At 45.3% G+C, this 18,331-nt stretch overlaps 1 protein-coding gene across 1 annotated transcript; it reads left to right on the top strand.

Annotated features, from left to right (window-relative positions):
- Window positions 1–310: 310 nt before the first annotated feature.
- CUNHXorf38 (chromosome unknown CXorf38 homolog) lies at window positions 311–18,183 on the top strand. Its single transcript, XM_019417300.2, has 7 exons — window positions 311–561; window positions 732–866; window positions 6,619–6,738; window positions 8,607–8,756; window positions 9,278–9,457; window positions 15,955–16,117; window positions 16,567–18,183. The coding sequence occupies exons 1-6, from the start codon at window positions 346–348 to the stop codon at window positions 16,114–16,116; spliced, it is 963 nt and encodes a 320-aa protein (XP_019272845.1). The 5' UTR covers window positions 311–345; the 3' UTR covers window position 16,117; window positions 16,567–18,183.
- The last annotated feature ends 148 nt before the right edge of the window (window positions 18,184–18,331 follow it).

Below are 18,331 nucleotides of genomic sequence, written 5' to 3' on the forward strand. Positions count from 1 at the left end.
TTTCAGTTTGGGGAAATAGACTAGAGGGCGGAAGAATTTCAGGTACAGGCTCTCTGGGCAAGCACTTGATAAAGGAATTAGGCGTCTGCGGTCCCCTAACGCTGGGGTGGTGCACTTACCGGTTAAGCCAGAAGGCTCCGCCCAGGGATCAAGGAGGCTGCGCGAGGAGCTCAACCCCCTCCCTCCGCCGTGCACATGGGGCCTGCCTCCAGGCGGGGCCAGGCCGACTGCGCAGCCGCCGCCCACTGCGCAGCCGCCGCCGCCGGCGTCTTCCCAGGCTTCCGCGCCTGCGCACTGCCGCCCGCCCCGCCCCTCGCCCCGCTGCCTCCTGGGCTCGAGCGGGACATGGTGCTGTCTGAGCTGGCAGCGCGCCTCAACTGCGCCGAGTACAAGAACTGGGTGAAGGCGGGCCACTGCCTGCTGCTCCTGCGCGGCTGTCTGCAGGGTTTCGTCGCCCGCGAGGTGGTCGCCTTCCACCGCGGCCTGCTCGCCGCCGCCCCCAACCTGGGCCCCCGCGCCACCTGCTGCAGCGGCTCTCGGTGCAGCCCGCGCGCTCGCCAGGTGAGGCCCGGGCCGGGGACCTTGACCGCCGCACCCTATCCCCTGTCCTGGTCCCCGAGCGCGGTGTCCCGAGCCCTCCCTGGGGCGGGGCCGACCGCAACGCTCCTCGTTCACTTGCCCAAAACAGCACCCCTCCGCCCGGGACCCCTTCTCACCGCCGCCCCCTGTAGTTTCAGCCTCAGTGTCAGGTATGCGCAGAGTGGAAACAGGAGATTTTGAAACACCACACCAACAGGAATGGAGACGTCCACTGGGGAAACTGCCGACCGGGCCGGTGGCCCGTCGACGCCTGGGAGGTGGCCAAGGTAAGCACCTGCTCGGGAGGATAGGAGGTGACCCACCAGGTAACTGGTCACTTGAAGCCCAGAGCCTCATAAACAGATGCAGGAGAGAGGAAAGGGTGTTTGATATAGGGTCTAGTGTTTACGAGGTTCAGGGCTGTTGTACTGGATCTAACCTAGGTTAGGGAAGTAGAAGCTTTCTTCTACCTTTCTGCTAACAAGGCAGTTGAGTTTGCTACTCGCTATAAGGAAAATTTCGACAAGAGATGCCGACACCAGATGTAGAGTGAGCATCATGAGCACAGGCCCAGCTAAGGAGTAAAACTTTGAGGAGGTCGCGGTGAAGTGTGCAGCCAGATAGAAGACTATTAGGCCTGTTTTCAGATCTTTGCACTATGACTTACTAGCTGAGACAATTGGGGAATTTTTAAGAACTTTTTGATGCTTGCCAGAAGCCCTGTAGGGAGTGGGGAGGGGCAAAGTCACTTCCTAACACAAATTAATTTTTGCAGTCAATCTACATACTAATTAGCAGCCAGGCACAGGCTTGGTGCCTGGAAAGCAGGGATCAGAGTCCCAGTTCAGCTGCTGCTGTGTGACAGTAGCCCAGCCTCTGTACCCTAACCTCAAAAATGAGGAAGTTGGACTTGATCAGTGGCCACCAGGCTGGTGGCTATTGTGGACCCATAAACCCACCACATCTACACCCTCTTCCCCATTTTTTTTTTTTTTTTCTTCTTGTTGTTGCCACCATAGACTTGCCAACTTTTACCCAGAAAAGAAAGAAACCCAAAATTCTACCCTTGACTGTGACTGTCCCTTACCTGTTTGGTCTTTGTTGCTGCTTTCATACCCTTGGAATCCTCTTGAAGCCCTTGCCACCTGTTCATGCCCCTTTCTGTTGCTGTCACCAAAAGACCTTCCAGTCCTACCAGAGTATTTATATTCTCTTCCCAGCCACACCCTCCTCTTTTCTCCTCTCTGAACTTGCATGACCCACCCCCAACCCTGATAACACTATAATCTGTTTGTGCTCAGGGGAAGAATCTGTTGAGGGAGCTGACTGGTTTCTTTCTTTCTTTCTTTCTTTCTTTCTTTTTTTTTTTTTAATGTTTATTTATTTTTGAGAGAAACCGAGAGAAAGAGTGTGAACGGGGGAGGGACAGAGAGAAGGAGACACAGAATCCGAAGTGGGCTCCAGGCTCCAAGCTGTCAGCACAGAGCTCAACACAGGGTCCAAAGTCAATGCAAGATCATGACCTGAGTGGAAGTCAGACCCTTAACCAACTGAGCCACCCAGGCTTTTTTTTTCTTTCTTTCTTTCTTTCTTTTTTTTTTTTGAGTTTATTTATTTAGTTTGAGAGAAAGAGCGTATGGGAAGGGCAGAGGGCTCAAACTCACAAACCATGAGATCATGACCTGAACAGAAATCAGAAGTCAGACGCTTAACCCATTGAGCCACCCAGGCACCCCAAGGTTAGCTGACTGGTATCCCTTTTAGTTCTTGATCACGAGTCCCAACGCTCTGGCCTCGCCTGTGTATAGGGCTCCTGTTTCTGGAGACAGCTGTTGCTGCCTTTCCTTCTGTAAGCTTCCACTCCTCCACCCTCACCCCCAGCTGCTGACTTTTTTCCTGGAGTTGATGCATGCCCTCAGATACATGCTTCTGCATCTTTTTGCCAGACCTATCAGCCTATCTCCATGTGCACCGTCTTCCTTCTGCTAGAGTTGGAAGGGCATCTCTTACCGCCTTGGCTCTCCACTTGTGTGTCAGACCACGTTCCCTCCCACCTACCCACAGACTTTCAGTCTTCAAGTATCCACTCTTTCTCCCTGTCAGCTTAGTCCCATCACCATACAAATAGCTTTAACGTTGCCTCAGTTTATTTAATTTTTTTTTGAAAAAGAAAGAAAAGATTAAACATAGGGTTACCACATGACCTAGCAATTCCACTTCTAGGTTTATACTGAATGAATTTAGAAATATACATCCACACAAAAACCACACACATTTGTGTGTGAGTGTTCCTAATAGCGCACGATAGCCGAAATGTGGAAACAACACAAATGTCCATCAGCTGATGAATGGATAAGCAAAATGTGGCCTGTCCATATAATGAGGTGTTACTTAGCCATAAAAGGAATGAAGTTGGTTGAACCTTGAGAACATTATGCCAAGTGAAAGAAGCCAGGCATATATTATATGAAATGTCCAGAATGGGCAGATCTGTAGAGATAAAAGGTTAGTGGTTGCCAGGGCCTGGGGGTAAGAGGGAAGTGATAGCGAATGGAGGTAGAGGGCTTCTTCTTGGGGTGATGAAAATGTTCTAAAACGAACTGGTGATGGTTGCACAACCGTGTGAATATACCAAAAACCACTGGACTGTACCTTTTTTGTATCATGGTGTAACTGACATATGACATTGTATCAGTTTTAGATGTGCAACAGAAGGGTTTGATAGGAGTATGGAGTGATTGGCCACATCACCATACATAGTTACAAAAAGTTTATTTTCTTGTGATGAGAACTTCTAAGATCTGCTGTTTCAGCTACTTTCAAATACAACACAGTATTATTAACTGCAGGCACCATGCAGTACAATACATCCCCAGGACGTATGTATTTTATAACTGGAAGTCAGTTCCCTTCGACCCCCTTCACCTATTTTGCCCGTTCCCACCCCCCACCTCTGAAAACCACCGATCTGTTCTCTGGATCTGTTCTCTGTATCGCTGAGCTTGGGTTTTTGCTTTGGTTTGGTTTAGATTCCACATAGAAGTGGGATCACACAATATTTGTCTTTCTCTGACTTATTTCACTCAGCATAAGGCCCTCAAGATCCATTCACATTGTTGGAAAGGACTGTATGCTTTGAACTGGTGAATTGTATGGTATGTGGATTATATCTCAATAAAGCCGTTTAAAAAAAAAAGCTTGAATAGATACTTGGAAAATAAAATTTTAAAAGAAAGAAATGCTTCCCTTGAGCCATTCCCTCTAGCACTCTCCCCATCTCTCTGCCTGCCTCCCATGTGCATGCCCAGCAGAGCGTCTCAGAAAGGGTTTTATGCCTGTTGTCTTTCCCTCAGCTCCCGGTCACTCCTCAACCCATTCCACCGTGGCTTCTGCCCCTCCCAGCACACTGCATCTATTTTGTCGGCACACTTGACCTCCAGTTCTCCAGCCTCATCTTTCTTACCTCTCAGACATTTGGCTCCCCTGGCCACTCTTGAAACAGTTGTGGCTCTGTGACATCATTCTCCCCCACAGGTTTCCTGATCTCTCTCTGGCTCTTCCTCCTCCTCGGCCTCCTCCTGGTCCTCGGTGGACATTTCTCAGGCCTCTTCTGTCCCCCTCCCCCTCTGCTGGTGATATCACCCCGGCCATGGAGTTCACCATTAAAGACTACCCTTATGCTAATGGCTCCCCATTTCGTACCCCTGGCCCTTCCCATATGCAAGTGCGTGCTCGACCCCTCTCCTTATTCCTTCCTGGGGACTTTGTATTTACTCCTCGAGCAGGATTCTTCATCTCTACCACCCCCACCACCAAACCCACGGCCACACTCCAGCAGCAACTACCTACAACCACCCTCGATTCATCTCTCCCTCTCCACCCCCTTGTTTACACCTGCACAATAGTTTTGGATGCTTCGCTCCATCTCCACGTCACAACTCTCACCTCTCCTGCCTGGCCTCTGGCTGCAGCCTCCATCCCAGTCACCTTTGCTGCTCTGGTCATGTGTGGTCACCTCTGGTCCATTCTCCACACTGCAGGATGTGTGGTGTTCAGGGGTAAATTGGCTTATTTTCTTCCCTTGCCTAAAACCCTCACATGGCTTCCTGATACCCTTCGAATAAACTTCCAAACCCCTTTCCAGAGCCAGTAAAGCCGAGCACAATCTGGCCCCTGTTTGTTTCTCCAACTTCATCTCCCCCTACTCACTGAACACGCAGTAGAGGATAGTGAGAGGCAAGTAACCGGTGTTTCCCACCACGTGCCTTTGACATCTGGAACACGGTGGCATGCAACACCATTTTAAGAAACTCCTTTCAGTGGCAAGGAGGCAGCAAAGCCTCGCTGTCGGCTTCTAGTTCTGAAGAAAGGGAATAAGTCCTAGAATAAAACGTTAACGTGGGAAAGACAGTTTTATACTGGCAAGAAAATGCCAGCTGGGACATTCTTTGTAATAGAAAAGAAAAACTATGCCTGGTTTTGAGGCACCTAAGACCCCTTCTTAACTTTGGGATTATCCTCCCAGCAGGAGCTGAAGTGTTTTTTGTTGATGATGGTGGTGGGTTTTTTGGGTTTTTTTTCCAGTTTTACTGCCCTGCTTTGGCTGTGATAAGTTAACTTCTTTGTAAACATTGTAGCATCCACTATAGACTTTCAGAGGATCAGCAAGTCAGTGGCTGTTAAGACATGAAAAGACAGTGGTACTGGCTACTGTATCTTTTTTTTTTTTAATGTTTATTCATTTTTGAGAGAGAGAGAGCGAGCATGAGCGGAGGGGCAGAGAGAAGGGGGGGGGGGGGGAAGAAACAGAATCTGAAGCAGGCTCCAGGCTCTGAGCTCTCAACATAGCACACGGGGCTCGAACTCACAAACTGTGAGATCGTGACCTGAGCCAAAGTCCGATGCTTAACCGACTGAGCCAGCCAGGCGTCCCCCAAAGTTCTTAATTGTGTGAGGCTCCAGTGGAGGATTCTACCACCATCAGGAACATAGCCATGACTTTCCTTGGGGTGTGTTGGCACCGACCACAAGCCCTTTCTGTAATACCGTTATGAGCAGCACTATAGGAAATGTGGTTGCCTGCCTACTGAAATGTGTCTGTTTTCAGGAAAATAGGTCTCTTTATTTAGAGTTCTTATTGCAAGTAATTTTGCTTATGTCATCGTTTCTAGTTCCTTGGCAGGAATGTACTCTTGAGCTGCTGAGCTTGGTAAAATTATTGCATTCAGATGTAAATTTGGAACTGTTGCAGGAGAGAAATATGCCCAAGCCTTGCTGTGACACCATTTTGGGGGTCTGTGCCATAAAATCCTACAGAAGGCAAGATCACACTAGAACGAGGCCCTTCTGATATATCTAGTATCTCAAACCCTAGGATCCCATCTGCAACTCTTAGGTAGGTCATGCTCACGTTGCACTATCAGCACGGTAATTGCCAACATTTATGGCCTGTTGGTTTACCGTGCGCCGGACACCGTCCTTCACCTGCATTAACTCATGTAATTCTCACAACATCCTTCGAAGTAGACGAGCACAGTTATCCCCTACTTACCAATGAGGACTCTGAGGGTAAGTAACTCGCCCAGGGTCACCCAAGTTGGCAGGTGGCTGAGGTGGGATGTGAACCTGGCTCTATCACACTCCAAAGCCCAGGCTCACTTGGGAGTAACTATCACTTAAATTTTAAATCTTCTTTAACAATTCAGCCACTGAAACCTCAGGAAGGAAAAGGGGGGAAAAAAGGGCTGCTTTCTACCTATGCTTCCTGCTTGTCCACCATTAGGAAAGGACAGTTATGCCAAGTGTTGAAGTATTTCTGATAGCAGAGGGATAGATAGAGCAACCCTTCGGTTATCACACTTGGCCAAGCCTTAGCTCTGACACTCTTTCCCAACCTGTGTTTTGGACTCACAAGGCTCTACCTTGAAACCGCAGTAAGAACATTCCAATCAGCATTTGGGAAACAGGCAAGTAACATTTGCCCACCGGTTCCTAGGGTTGGAGGAGACTCAGGTGTCCCTTGTGCCTCCCCTACTCTAGGCCTTCATGCCCCGAGGACTGGCAGACAAAACAGGCCCTGAGGAATGTGATGCCGTTGCCCTTTTAAGCCTCATCAACTCCTGTGATCACTTCATGATTGATCGAAAGAAAGTCACAGAGGTAAGAGCTGTCACATGTAAAACCATCCAGTGAGGGGCCCCTGGGTGGCTCAGTTGGTTAAGCGTCCAACTTCGGCTCAGGTCCTGATCTCACAGTTTGTGGGTTCGAGCCCCACATCATGCTCAGATGCTGACAGGTCAGATCCTGGAGCCTGCTTCAGATCCTCTATCCCCCCCTCTCTCTGCGCCTTCCCCACTCATTCTTTCTCCCTCTCTCTCACTCAAATAAATAAACATTAAAAAATAATAATAAAAATAAAATCATCCAGTGAGAGTAGTCGGGTCGGTGCTGTGAAGGGCAGCTGAGAAAGACACCCTGTGGTGCTCAAGCAGCTGTGCGCACACCCACGTAGCAGACGGTCTCTCCCCAGAACAGTGTCGTGCAGGCAAAGTTAGACTTTGCTCAAGGTTGGCAACACTAAGCGGGCTAGTGGGGCTCACATCGCATGCACCTTCTGTGTGTCCAAGAACCCCTATGAGAATGTAGGTAGGAGACTGGCCTCTGAGTTCTCCCTCACTGAAGTTTCCCAACACCTTGATCTTCTGTTCACTACTAAAATAGATGAGCCACCAATTTCTCTCCCCTGGTCTGCCATAAACAGAAGTCAGGTGATTTTCCATATTAAAAAAAAAAAATAGGGGCGCCTGGCCAGCTCACTCGGTGGAGCATGTGACTCTTGATCTCGAGGTTGTAGGTTCGAGCCACACGTTGGGTGTAAAGATTACTTAAAAAAATAAAACGTTTAAAAAATAAAAAATAATAAAACAGGAGTGCATCACTCTGTCGGTCATGTGCCAGCATTTGAATCCTGCCCTTCTGAATCTCTTTGGCTAACCCTAACAGACAAGCAGTCTCCGAATAGATCACTATGCTTGTCAGATTTCCTCTGGGGGATTTAGACTTTCTCTGTTTCACCAGAGAACAGCTCTCGCACATTGATTAGTCTGAGGGTTGTCGAAAAGAGTATACAACGTACCTGGATTATATATAACATATAGAGAAAATGCACGTGTATTTTGCTGGCATGCTAGCAGCTGGAAGAACTGAGAATCTTTCATAATATCAGCAGACAAAAACTGTCACAGTACGAAGTCGACCTCTTCATATCTTTTAGCTAAGAACGTGGAAGACTTTATGTGAATTGTATACTAATACACAATGAGACAGAAGCATTTGTTATACAATATAGGCAAAAGTTGATTTTGTTTTCATCAGACTTGCCACATCAAAACACCCCCTTCGCCCACCTTCCTGGAGCTCCAACAATATTTAAAAGAGTTTTTTGCATTGTCTGCTTCAGCCTTTGGGTATACGTAGAGCCAGTAACCAATTCTCTTGTCTTTGGCAGGTGGTTTTTCTTGTTTGTTTGTTTGTTTGTTTGTTTGTTTGTTTTTGATGAGAGTGGTCTTTTTTTTTTTTTTAATTATTTGTTTGTTTTTGAGAGAGAGCGAGAGAGTAGAAAGGCAGAGAGAGAGGGAGACAGGATCCGAAGTGGGCTCTGCGCCGACAGCAGTGAGCCAAATGTGGGGCTTGAACTCACAAACCACGAGATCACAACCTGAGCCCAAGTCGGCTGCTCAAGTGACTGAGCCACCCAGGCACCCTTGGCAGGTGGTTTTAAGTTTAGAGATTTGGGAGGTTGTGTAAGAGATAACCAGCCAGTCACAAGATTTCAAGAGCCGACAATAGTTGTAGGCCTGTTTGTATTTCTCACTCGTTACTCCAAGTAGCAGGCGGTCAAACATCCCCCTCAAGCCTTGTGGATTTCGTAATTAACAAAGCCTTTCTGCAGTTTTTCTTGGGAAGTCCAGAATTTCCATTTACCCCATCATTTGACTTTGAAACCTTCTTTTTTTGCCTTTCTGTAGGTGATTAGATGTCGTAATGAGATCATGCATTCTTCAGAGATGAAAGTGTCTTCTCTGTGGCTTCGAGATTTTCAGATGAAGATCCAAAATTTTCTGAATGAATTCAAGAATATTCCAGAGATTGTGGCAGCCTATGCCAGAATAGAACAGGTAAAAATCAGATTTAACAGTTCTGGCATAAAGAACTAAGGAGAGGGGCACCTGGGTGGCTAAGTTGGTTTAAGTGTCTGACTCTTGATTTCCACTCAGGTCATGATCTTGAGGTTGGTGGCATCGAACCCCACGTCAGGCTCCATGCTATAGCGTGGAGCCTGCTTGGGATTGTCTCTCCCCTTGTCTCTGCCCCTCCCCCGTGCATGCACAGTCTCTCTCTCTCTCAAAACAAATAAATGAACATTAAAAAAAAAAAAAACTAAGGGAAAAAAGCAACTCCAGTCACTCATTTAGAATTTGAAGTTTGTTAGATTTAAATGAAATTTTAGAATGTAAGCAGGGGGAAAAATGTTGATACGAAATGCGGAATTGTGCTGGGCTTAAGAAGCTTTTCTGTGGTCACAAGATATTACTAAAATGGACACAGTCAAAGAGGTTTAGTTATAAATTCTTTGAGCAATCCAGTGAAACATCTTTTCCATTCCATTATTCATATATTTGTTCGATGATTCAAACAGCTGTTGACATCTGACTGGGCTGTTCACATCCCTGCAGAAGATCAGCTAGATGGATGTGAATATGAAACAGGAGTTTACCTGAGTGAGAGCCAAGTAAATGAAATAGAAATGGAATTACTAAAGGAGAAACTTCAAGAGATCTATCTTCAAGCACAAGAACAAGACGTGTTGCCTGAAGAGGTAAAAAAAAAAAAAAAAAAAAGTATTCTATTCTCTGTGCGAGTAGACCAAAGAAAGGCACCAGGGAGGAAGAGTACCTTGTTTCAACATATTGCCAGTTATGTTTCTGATTTATAAGTCCGATCATTTCCAGAAATGCATGTTCTTTTGACACAGACTAACACAACCTTTAAACAAATATTTTCCCTCAATCAGCAGACATCTGAGTGCCTAATGTGTGCACAGAGTGGCACAACACGGTAAGGGCTCCAACAGGTTTCTGAACAAAAGGCTCTGGGGATTCTCTGCAGGTCGAGAGGGGATTGCAAAAAAAGACTTTGCTAAGAAGATGCTGTTGAGCCAGGACTAGGAGGATCACGTAAGAGTTTGGCAAACTGGCATGAGTGGAAGGGTGTTCTTGGCAGGAGGAACAGCACTTGCAGAGGTATAGAAGAATAACTTGGGCCTGAGCAGTGGTAAGGCCAGCATAGAAGATGTCAGATGCGAGGGCAGTCAGGTAGCTTGAAGCCGTATTTTGAAAGGTTCGTCGTGCTGTTCCAAGGGGCTTGGACCTTATTCCTAAAAAGCAGTAGGGAGCCAATGGGTGTTTTTAGGCCAGAAAGAGTTAATCAAATGGATCCAGTATGGCTTTTAGAAAGTTAACTCATGGTAGTTGGAGGTTGGAGACTTGCAGGATGGTGTCACAGCCATGCGAGGTTGGAGAAAGGACAGAAACTAGAGGTGCGGTGGAGGGGCCGCATTCTGGAGGCATTGCTTGGGTAGAGCTGATGGCTCTTAGTGGATGCTTATATTACTTGGAGTGTGGCATGGGGCTGGAAGGAGGTGGGGAAGGAGGGGGTCAAAGGATCAACAAGGTTTCCAGCTTAGGCCCCTGCAGGCTAATGATGGCCGTAAGTCCTGATAGGGAATACAGGAGAAATGAATCCCCTTTGTTACATGCAAGGTATAAAAAAGCAAACAGTGTTCTGGTAAAATTCAGACGTATTCCAGTACTTGCCGGATTGGAATTTTACATCACCAGGAAATCTTGGACAAATCATTTTTCCTCTCCATTGTACCTTATCCAAGCAAAGTAGTTTTGCTGGTTGCCTCTTTAAACACAGAGTGTTTATTTACTATAAAGTATTTCATTCATTAAGCCGTGCTCCTTACTGGTCCATATGCATATGTTAATCATTCTGACCTTGACCTAGATGATTCATTCAGCCTGGTGAGCTCCTAATTTAGCAGCGGGACCAGGTACCACTGGTTTCTGGATGCTCCCACCCCAGCACATCATAGGTGTTTACAATGATGAAGAGGACAGTTAAGTCTTGTATTTTCTAAACCCGGGTGTTTTACCTTACTTTATTTTAAAATAACATTAGAACCAGGGGCATCTGGGTGGCTCAGTTGGTTCAGCACCCAACTCTCGATTTCGGTTCAGGTCATGATCTCAAGGTTCGTGGGATCGAGCCCTGTGTTGGGCTCTGCACTGACAGTTTGGAGCCTCCTTGGGATCCTCTCTCTCCATCTCTCTCTGTTCCTCCCTCATTTGTGTGCTTGCCCTCTCTCTCTCTCTCTCTCTCTCTCTCAAAATAAATAAACATAAAAAAATAAAATAAAATACCATTAGAACCAGCCCCAATTTTCTTTCTGCTGCTTTTGTTAGAAGCAGTGTAGAACGGAACAAGACAACAATGGGGTTGGAGAGGAGGGGTCAGACTCAAGCTCCTTGAGTGGTCACTAGCTCTGTCTTCTCTCTTGAGAGATCTGTGGTTCTTTTTTTTTTTTCTGTCTGTGTAACACACAGCAAAATGCATCTGTACAGGAGCACACTCAAGCCAGGAGTCTGTGTAATTTAGAAGCTGGAAGGGAACCTGGCGGTCACCGTATCCCCTGCTTTACATGCCAGGCAGCAACCCCAAGGAGCAGGCAGGAACAGATGAGTGTGAGGGTTGGCGCAGGGGTCTCCCTCCTCTGGTCCTGTGCCTTTCCACATGCGGCACTGCAGATCTCATATCACTGAGGTGCTGGCAGCTGTCAATTCTGAACCCTCATTACCTCTGCTTTACAGAGAGGAAACTGGGGTTGGGTGGCCTGTCCTCTGCATCCCAAAGCCTCTATATAGAATTGATAAATTTGCATTTTTCCTGCTTTTTGTTCAGTAGACCATGGCATTTCTCTTGATATTTCAATTGATCAAAATGTAAGTTAGGATTGATTGGCACATTATCTCAAAGAATTTGAAGGTTGGCTTTCCATGATGCGTGGAACTGATCTCTTTTGAAAGTTCCACACCATACATGGTTATCCACATTCTTTAGGGTGAGCCTCCAAAGTCTGAAGATTTGCTAAGCCAAATGACAGTGAATTGAAAATGTCATCAACTGCGGCTGACTGTTAATTTCAGCTGAGGTCATGATCTCGCGGTTCATGGGTTTGAGCCCCACATCAGGCTCTGCGCTCACAGCACGGAGCCTGCTTCAGATCCTCTGTGTCCCTCTCTCTGCCCCTCTCCCTCCCTCTCTCAAAAATGAATAAATGTTAAAAAAAATTTTTTTTTTAATTCAGCTAAAGCATGTCAAGCGCAGTAAGTGGCTAAAAAACATGTAAGGAATTTGTGCATTCTTTAAAACCATTCCTGATATCTTAAACCCTGGTGAAGGGACCATCTCCACAGAGACCCCTGGGGAGACATAAGCAGAAGGGGCAGTGTCAGATGTACCTGACTCAGTCAGAAAAAGGATTGAAATGACCCTTCATTTATTATATTCCAGAAAATACTTACGGAGCATGTACCTACTATGTGCCAGGCACAGTTCTAGAAGCTTGGTGTGCATCAGTGACCAAAACAAAGATCCCCGTAGGGGGAGACAGTAAACAGTCAATGTAGTAAGCAAACGGCGCTTCTCAGCTTTAGAAGAAGTACTGTGTCAAGCACAGAATGGGGGACGAGGAGTAGCAGAGTGGGGACGAGTATCAGGTTGCAACCGGGTGGTCAGGTTGGCCCCCTGGAAAAGGTGAGGATTAGCCATGTGCACATGTGCAGGGAGAGCCTTCAGGCAGGGGGGACAGCGATGTGAGCAGGATGGCTGGGGTGCGGATAGAGAAAGAAAAGCATGTGAGGAGGTAAGAGAAAGTAAGGCGAAGGAAGCAGGTCATATTGGCCCGTGAGCCATCAGAAGGACGTAGGCTCTTACTTCTGCGATGGCAGCTGTGGGACAGGAGCAGGGAGACACACAAGGAGGCTCCTGCACTTACCAGGTTCAGACCAGGACAGAAGTGTAGACATGGTATGGTGAGAAGGTGCGCACATGGGGGCACGTAGAGACGTCAAAGACAAGTCCAAGGGTTTGGGATTAAGTAGAAGAATGGGGATGCTAAGCATGTTTTGCCTAGAGCAGCACATGGCACATAGTAGACTGGCTCTTGATAAGTATTTGTGGAATGAATGTACCAGACACAAGGCTACGTTCTTGGAGTAGATTATTTCTTTTTTTATTAAAAAAAATTGTATTTAATGTTTGTTTATTTTTGAGAGACACGGAGCATGAGCAGGGGAGGGGCAGAGAGAGAGGGAGACACAGAATCCGAAGCAGGGTCCAGGCTCTGAGCTGTCAGCACAGAGCCTGATGTGGGGCTTGAACTCATGAACCTCGAGATCATGACCTGAGCCGCACTTGGATGCTTCACCAACTGAGCCACCCAGGCGCCCCGGAGTAGATTATTTCTAGTGCTCACAAGAATCCTAGGTGGTGTTGGTAGCCTCATCTTTCATTGGCATATGTGGAAGTGAGATCAGAGAGGTCAAGTGTCTTACCCAAACTTACACAGCTGGTTAAGTGGTAAAGCTGGGCTTCAAAATCCAAGTCTGTCTGACTACATTCCGTGATTTTTCTAGTACTTTCAGTTTTTCCATCTCTATTTTCTCTTCTCCCTTTACATATATACGTGCAGAAGTCTTCCTATTCTTAATTTAAAAAAATTTTTGACTGTGTTTCTGCACCGCCCCCGCCACCCCACCAAACTAAAATAATCACCCCTCTTAAGCACATTTCGAGGGCACAGAGGATCAAGAGGTCACAGCAAAAGAATCACAGTGCCCAAGTCATCCAATGAGAAGGTCTCTGGAGAGGGGGAGGAAGGCCCCCACTCCATCTTGGAGTGTGTGCAGTTCGCAGACCCAGCCAGCGGTGTCATGGGCATCTGATGGGAACCCAGTACCAAGCACAGGCATAAGCGCTAACAGTGCAGTATCCACAGTTACCAACGTGTGCTGGGGGTAATGTCGTCAGTGTGATCTTTCACATTTTTATGGTTTCCAGATTTATTATTTAAAGCCCAGGTAACTTTGAGGAGCAGTAGACTTGTTTCCAGCTGTGTAATAAACAGCCTGTTCCCCTCTACTTAACTAACCTGTCTGGAGATCTCTGGCAGTCTTTAGCTCCTCGCTGGCCCTCCCGGATCCCTGTTTGTCCTAGCCACAAGCCACAGCCAGTCTTCTCCCTCCCTCCCATCCCGCCATCATCCAGCATCTGGCTGTTTCATGTGCCTACATCACAATAACCTGAGTGTGTGCTTAGCTTACGCCCCACATCTACTGCATCAGAATCAATTATGAATTCTCTGGTTACTCCAGCATTATTGCTCCTAACAGAAGACTTGAAATAATATGTTAAAATGTGAAGCATCCATAACTGAAATACTATATAGTCATTAAAAAAAATGAGGCCACTCTTTCTAATCTGTCACAGAAAAAAAACTCGGTTGAGGGACAGCGTCTAGTATGCTGCCATTTGTGTTTTTTAAAATGTGTATGTGTCAGTCATAGTTATTGTGAAAAAACTTTTAAATGTGTACGTATACATGTATATATGTGTGCTCACATGTAAGTCTCTGGAAGAAACACAAGAAACTTTGTTGTGGTCCCCTCTGAAGATAGGAGCTGGGTGACTGGGGACAGGGTGGGGAAGAAGACTGACTTTTTACCTTGTTCCCCTGTGTTCATTTTGAATTCTGTACATGTACATTTATTACTATTAAACATACATATATTTTATAAGTATTTAATATACACATATTCAATAGTAATAAATGTGCAGCTCTAAATTCCAAATGAAAGGGCATCATTTTGTTTTAATATTACAGTATACATATATATGTGTGCATACATGTGTGCCCGTGTGTGTGTGTGTGTGTGTGTGTGTGTGTGTGTACATACACATATAGAGACAGATATATAGCCCTTTCCTACAAATGCAGGAAGTTTTTTTTTTTTTTTCAAATGCAGGAAGTTTTAAAGCAAAAAGAATTAAAAATATTTTCCCCATTTTTATGAGATGTAATTGACATGCAGCTTAAGGCATACATGATGATTTGACCTACATATACTGTAAAATGGTTACCACGGTAAGTTTAGTTAATATCCATCTGCTCATACAGATACAAACAAAAAATAAGAAAAAAACTTTTCCTGGTGATGCTAACGCTTAGGATTTACTCTTGTAACAAATGTCCTGTATATCACACAGCAGTGTTCACTGTAATCATCGTGTTGTACATTCCATCCCTAGTACTTTTTTATCTTATAACTAAAGTTTGTTACATTTTGATCCCCTCCCTCCCATTCCCTCTCTGCCCCACCCCATCCCCCCTTCTAGTTACTACAATTCTGATCTCTTGGTCTTGGAGTTTGCTTTTGGGGGCTTTTTTTTTTTTTTTTTTTTTTTTAAGATTCCACGTATAAATCATACAGTATTTGTCTTTCTCTGACTTCTTTCACTTAGCATAATGCCCTGAAGGTCCATCCACGTTGTCACAAATGCAGGATTTCCTCCTTTTTTTTATGGCTGAATAATATCCCATGGTATATATATCTACCACAACTTATTTATCCATTCATCTATCGATGGATACTTAGGCTGTTTCCACATCTTGGCTGTTGTTAATAATGCTGCTCATGAACATGGGGCTGCAGATATCTCTTCCACATGGTGTTTTCATTTCCTTCAGATATATTCCTAGAAGTAGAATTGCTGGATCTCATGGTAATTCTGTTTAATTTTTTTGAGGAACCTCCATACTGTTCTCCATAGTGGCTACACCAGTTTACATTCCCATCAGCAGTGCACAGGGGGTCCCTTTTGACCACATCTTCACCAGCATCTATTACCTATTGTCTTTTTGATGATGGCCACTCTGACAGGCACATGGTGAGATTTCATTGTGGTTTTGTTTTGCATTTCCCTGATGATTAGTGATGTTGAGCACCTTTTCATGTACCTGTTGTACCTGAGTTGTACGAGTTCTTTATATATTTTGGATGTTGGCCCCTAAAAGCAAAAAAAAAAAACAAAAAACTTGAGACAAGCAGACACCCCTTTGTGTAGCCCCAGAACCAGCTACTGGTGGACACATGAGCAAGAGACAGTCTTGAAGCTAGTAAGTTTTTCATCAGAATTATAAGCCTGCTATAAAATTTTCTAAGCCATACATTGTGTGGTTTCCTCTTGCAGATCTTAAATCGACTGGAAGTAGTGAAAGAATTTCTGAGAAACAATGAGGATCTTAGAAATGGTCTTACTGAAGATATACAGAAGCTAGACAGCCTCCATCTACAGCATCAAAAACCAGGTTCAAAGGAACCTGGGGCACAGACACCTGAAGGGAAGGCCTGAGGTGAGTTTAGACCTATGAGGTTAAGTAAGGATAGAATAACCTCATCTCTCTGATGCCTGTTCTCTTATGTAAGGCCATAATGAACTCACAATTTAGTCTAACCTGAAGTTTTTCTGTGTCCTTATTATTTGAAAGAAAGGACACTGAGCCCTGCACTCTTTCTAATTGATGGTTCTCACATCTGTGAAGTAATTCAACATAATCTGCCTGTCAGCTGTGTTTAGTCAAATATACCTGACGTCATTGGTCTAGTCTGAAGTAAATCAACTTTCTAACATAATCCAAAAGCACATCAGCCCTAAAATGACACCAGGGATCCCTAGCTCTTCCCTGTGGCATTACTAGCAACTTGTTAATTTCCATAAGAAAAACTTGTTAAAATAACTGTCTTTGGTGTTTTACATTTTTCCTTTCAAATAAAGAAAATTAAACATTTTCTCTTGTTTTAGGCTGCCCTTTGACAAAACCCAGGCATGTTATGTGAAGGTCGGCATGGCTTCAATCTCAGCCCTTCTTTTCTGTGCAAAAGGAAAAACTTAACAGAGTGCACCACCCAAACAAAAAGGAATTTTTGTTGTCTTTTCTTGGACTTTCCTTTGACTCTTTGGGAATATTTTTTTTAATATTCGTAAGCTTGGTGTTGTGTTATCTGTAACCCACTAAAAAATGTTAGATACTGTTGTGCCAAAACTTGCTGTCACCCAGGGTTTTTTTTTTTTTTTCTTTTGTTTTTTTTGGTTTATTGGTTTTGCGGGAAGGTTTTTGCTATTCTTCTGATCCTAAACTTAAGCTGCTTAACACAGTAAAGGCTATTTGGCCAGCCCTGGGCGAAGAGTCACAAAGAGTTCTCTGCCAGCTGGCACACAAGCCCTATCCCTACCCCCTTCCTAAAAAAAGTCTCGCTTACGAGGGGTGCCCAAGGGGCAGGCTGTGATGTAAATCCTTCCTTTTTGAAAGAAGGCAAGAAAAGAGATTGCCCGTTTTCTAGCCATTTCCAATTTAGTACAGAACTGTTGCTACCTATTTCTGGTAGCCCCGGGCACTAGGGCAAGGAGGTGGGCCCAGGCTGGTCAGTGGGGACCAGAGAACACAGTGACTTGATTGACCAAAGCAGGCAGAAGGTCCATGCCAGTCTCACAAACGGGAATGTCGGGGATAGCTTCACAGTTACTGACCTGTTTGTGGTACTCCTGGGAAAAGTCAACTCCCGTGGCAATCCCCTCTTTCCGCTCATTAATATCCTGAGTGCACAGGGCCTAGCCCTCATGTGCTCCATGAATATTTGTTGACCAAAGGATCCACAGATCGCTTATTCATACACATGAATGTTAGACCATTAACTAAACCAACCTGGTCCTTTGTTATGAGATTTAAGGGTGAAATACCAACATTCTTTTAGAAATTCAAAGGCATCATTTTTCTTTCAGCAGATTGACAGATTCATTTGTACTTCCTCTATCCCCAAAAGTCATCTACTTCTGACTTTATCCTGTCTGTTTCCTAAACTGCAAAACCACTGTCCAGTCATATGCAGTGGTCCGGGGGATCAGCCTCACCCTTCCCTACCTCTGCTCCTGTTCAAAGCCAGCAGTGCCTAACTGGGCCATGTCACCTCTGGACCTTCAGGAACAGAATTGCCTCATTCCCTGCTTCCTGGAGGAGATGCTTCCACTCCAACCCCAAATGAAGCCATCCTCCTTTGCTTACTGAGCTGCCCATCAAGGACGTGACCCTGTAGGGGCACCTGGGTGGCTCAGTCAGTTAAGTGTCCGACTCTTGATTTTGACTCAGGTCATGATCTTGTGGTTCGTGGGTTGGAGCCCCACACTGGGCCCCACACTGACAACTGATAGTGTGGAGCCTGCTTACAATTCTCTCTCCCCCCTTCCTTGCTAGTGCACGCTGTCTCAAAATAAATAAATAAACATTAAAAAAAAAAAAAAAAAAAGGATGTGGTCTCTAGAGAATGGGGAGAGGGTGAGGTGTATTTGGTATATTTTTATATTAAAATGAGTGTAATATAATGCTGTAAACCCTGGATAAATACAAACGTGCCTGTAACTTAACTATTTGGTCTTGAATCATACATTTTCTTTCTCCCTTCATTTCATGCAGCTCCTTTAGAAGACATCAACAGTAAAGTAAGAATTTTCATTCATCTCACAACTATCCCCAAACTAAGAAGTTTGCTGAAACATTTCCTAGCTTCTAGAT

This window comes from Panthera pardus, unplaced genomic scaffold (assembly GCF_024362965.1).
Source record: "Panthera pardus isolate Hobbes unplaced genomic scaffold, ASM2436296v1 HiC_scaffold_27, whole genome shotgun sequence".
Taxonomy (NCBI): Eukaryota; Metazoa; Chordata; class Mammalia; order Carnivora; family Felidae; genus Panthera; species Panthera pardus.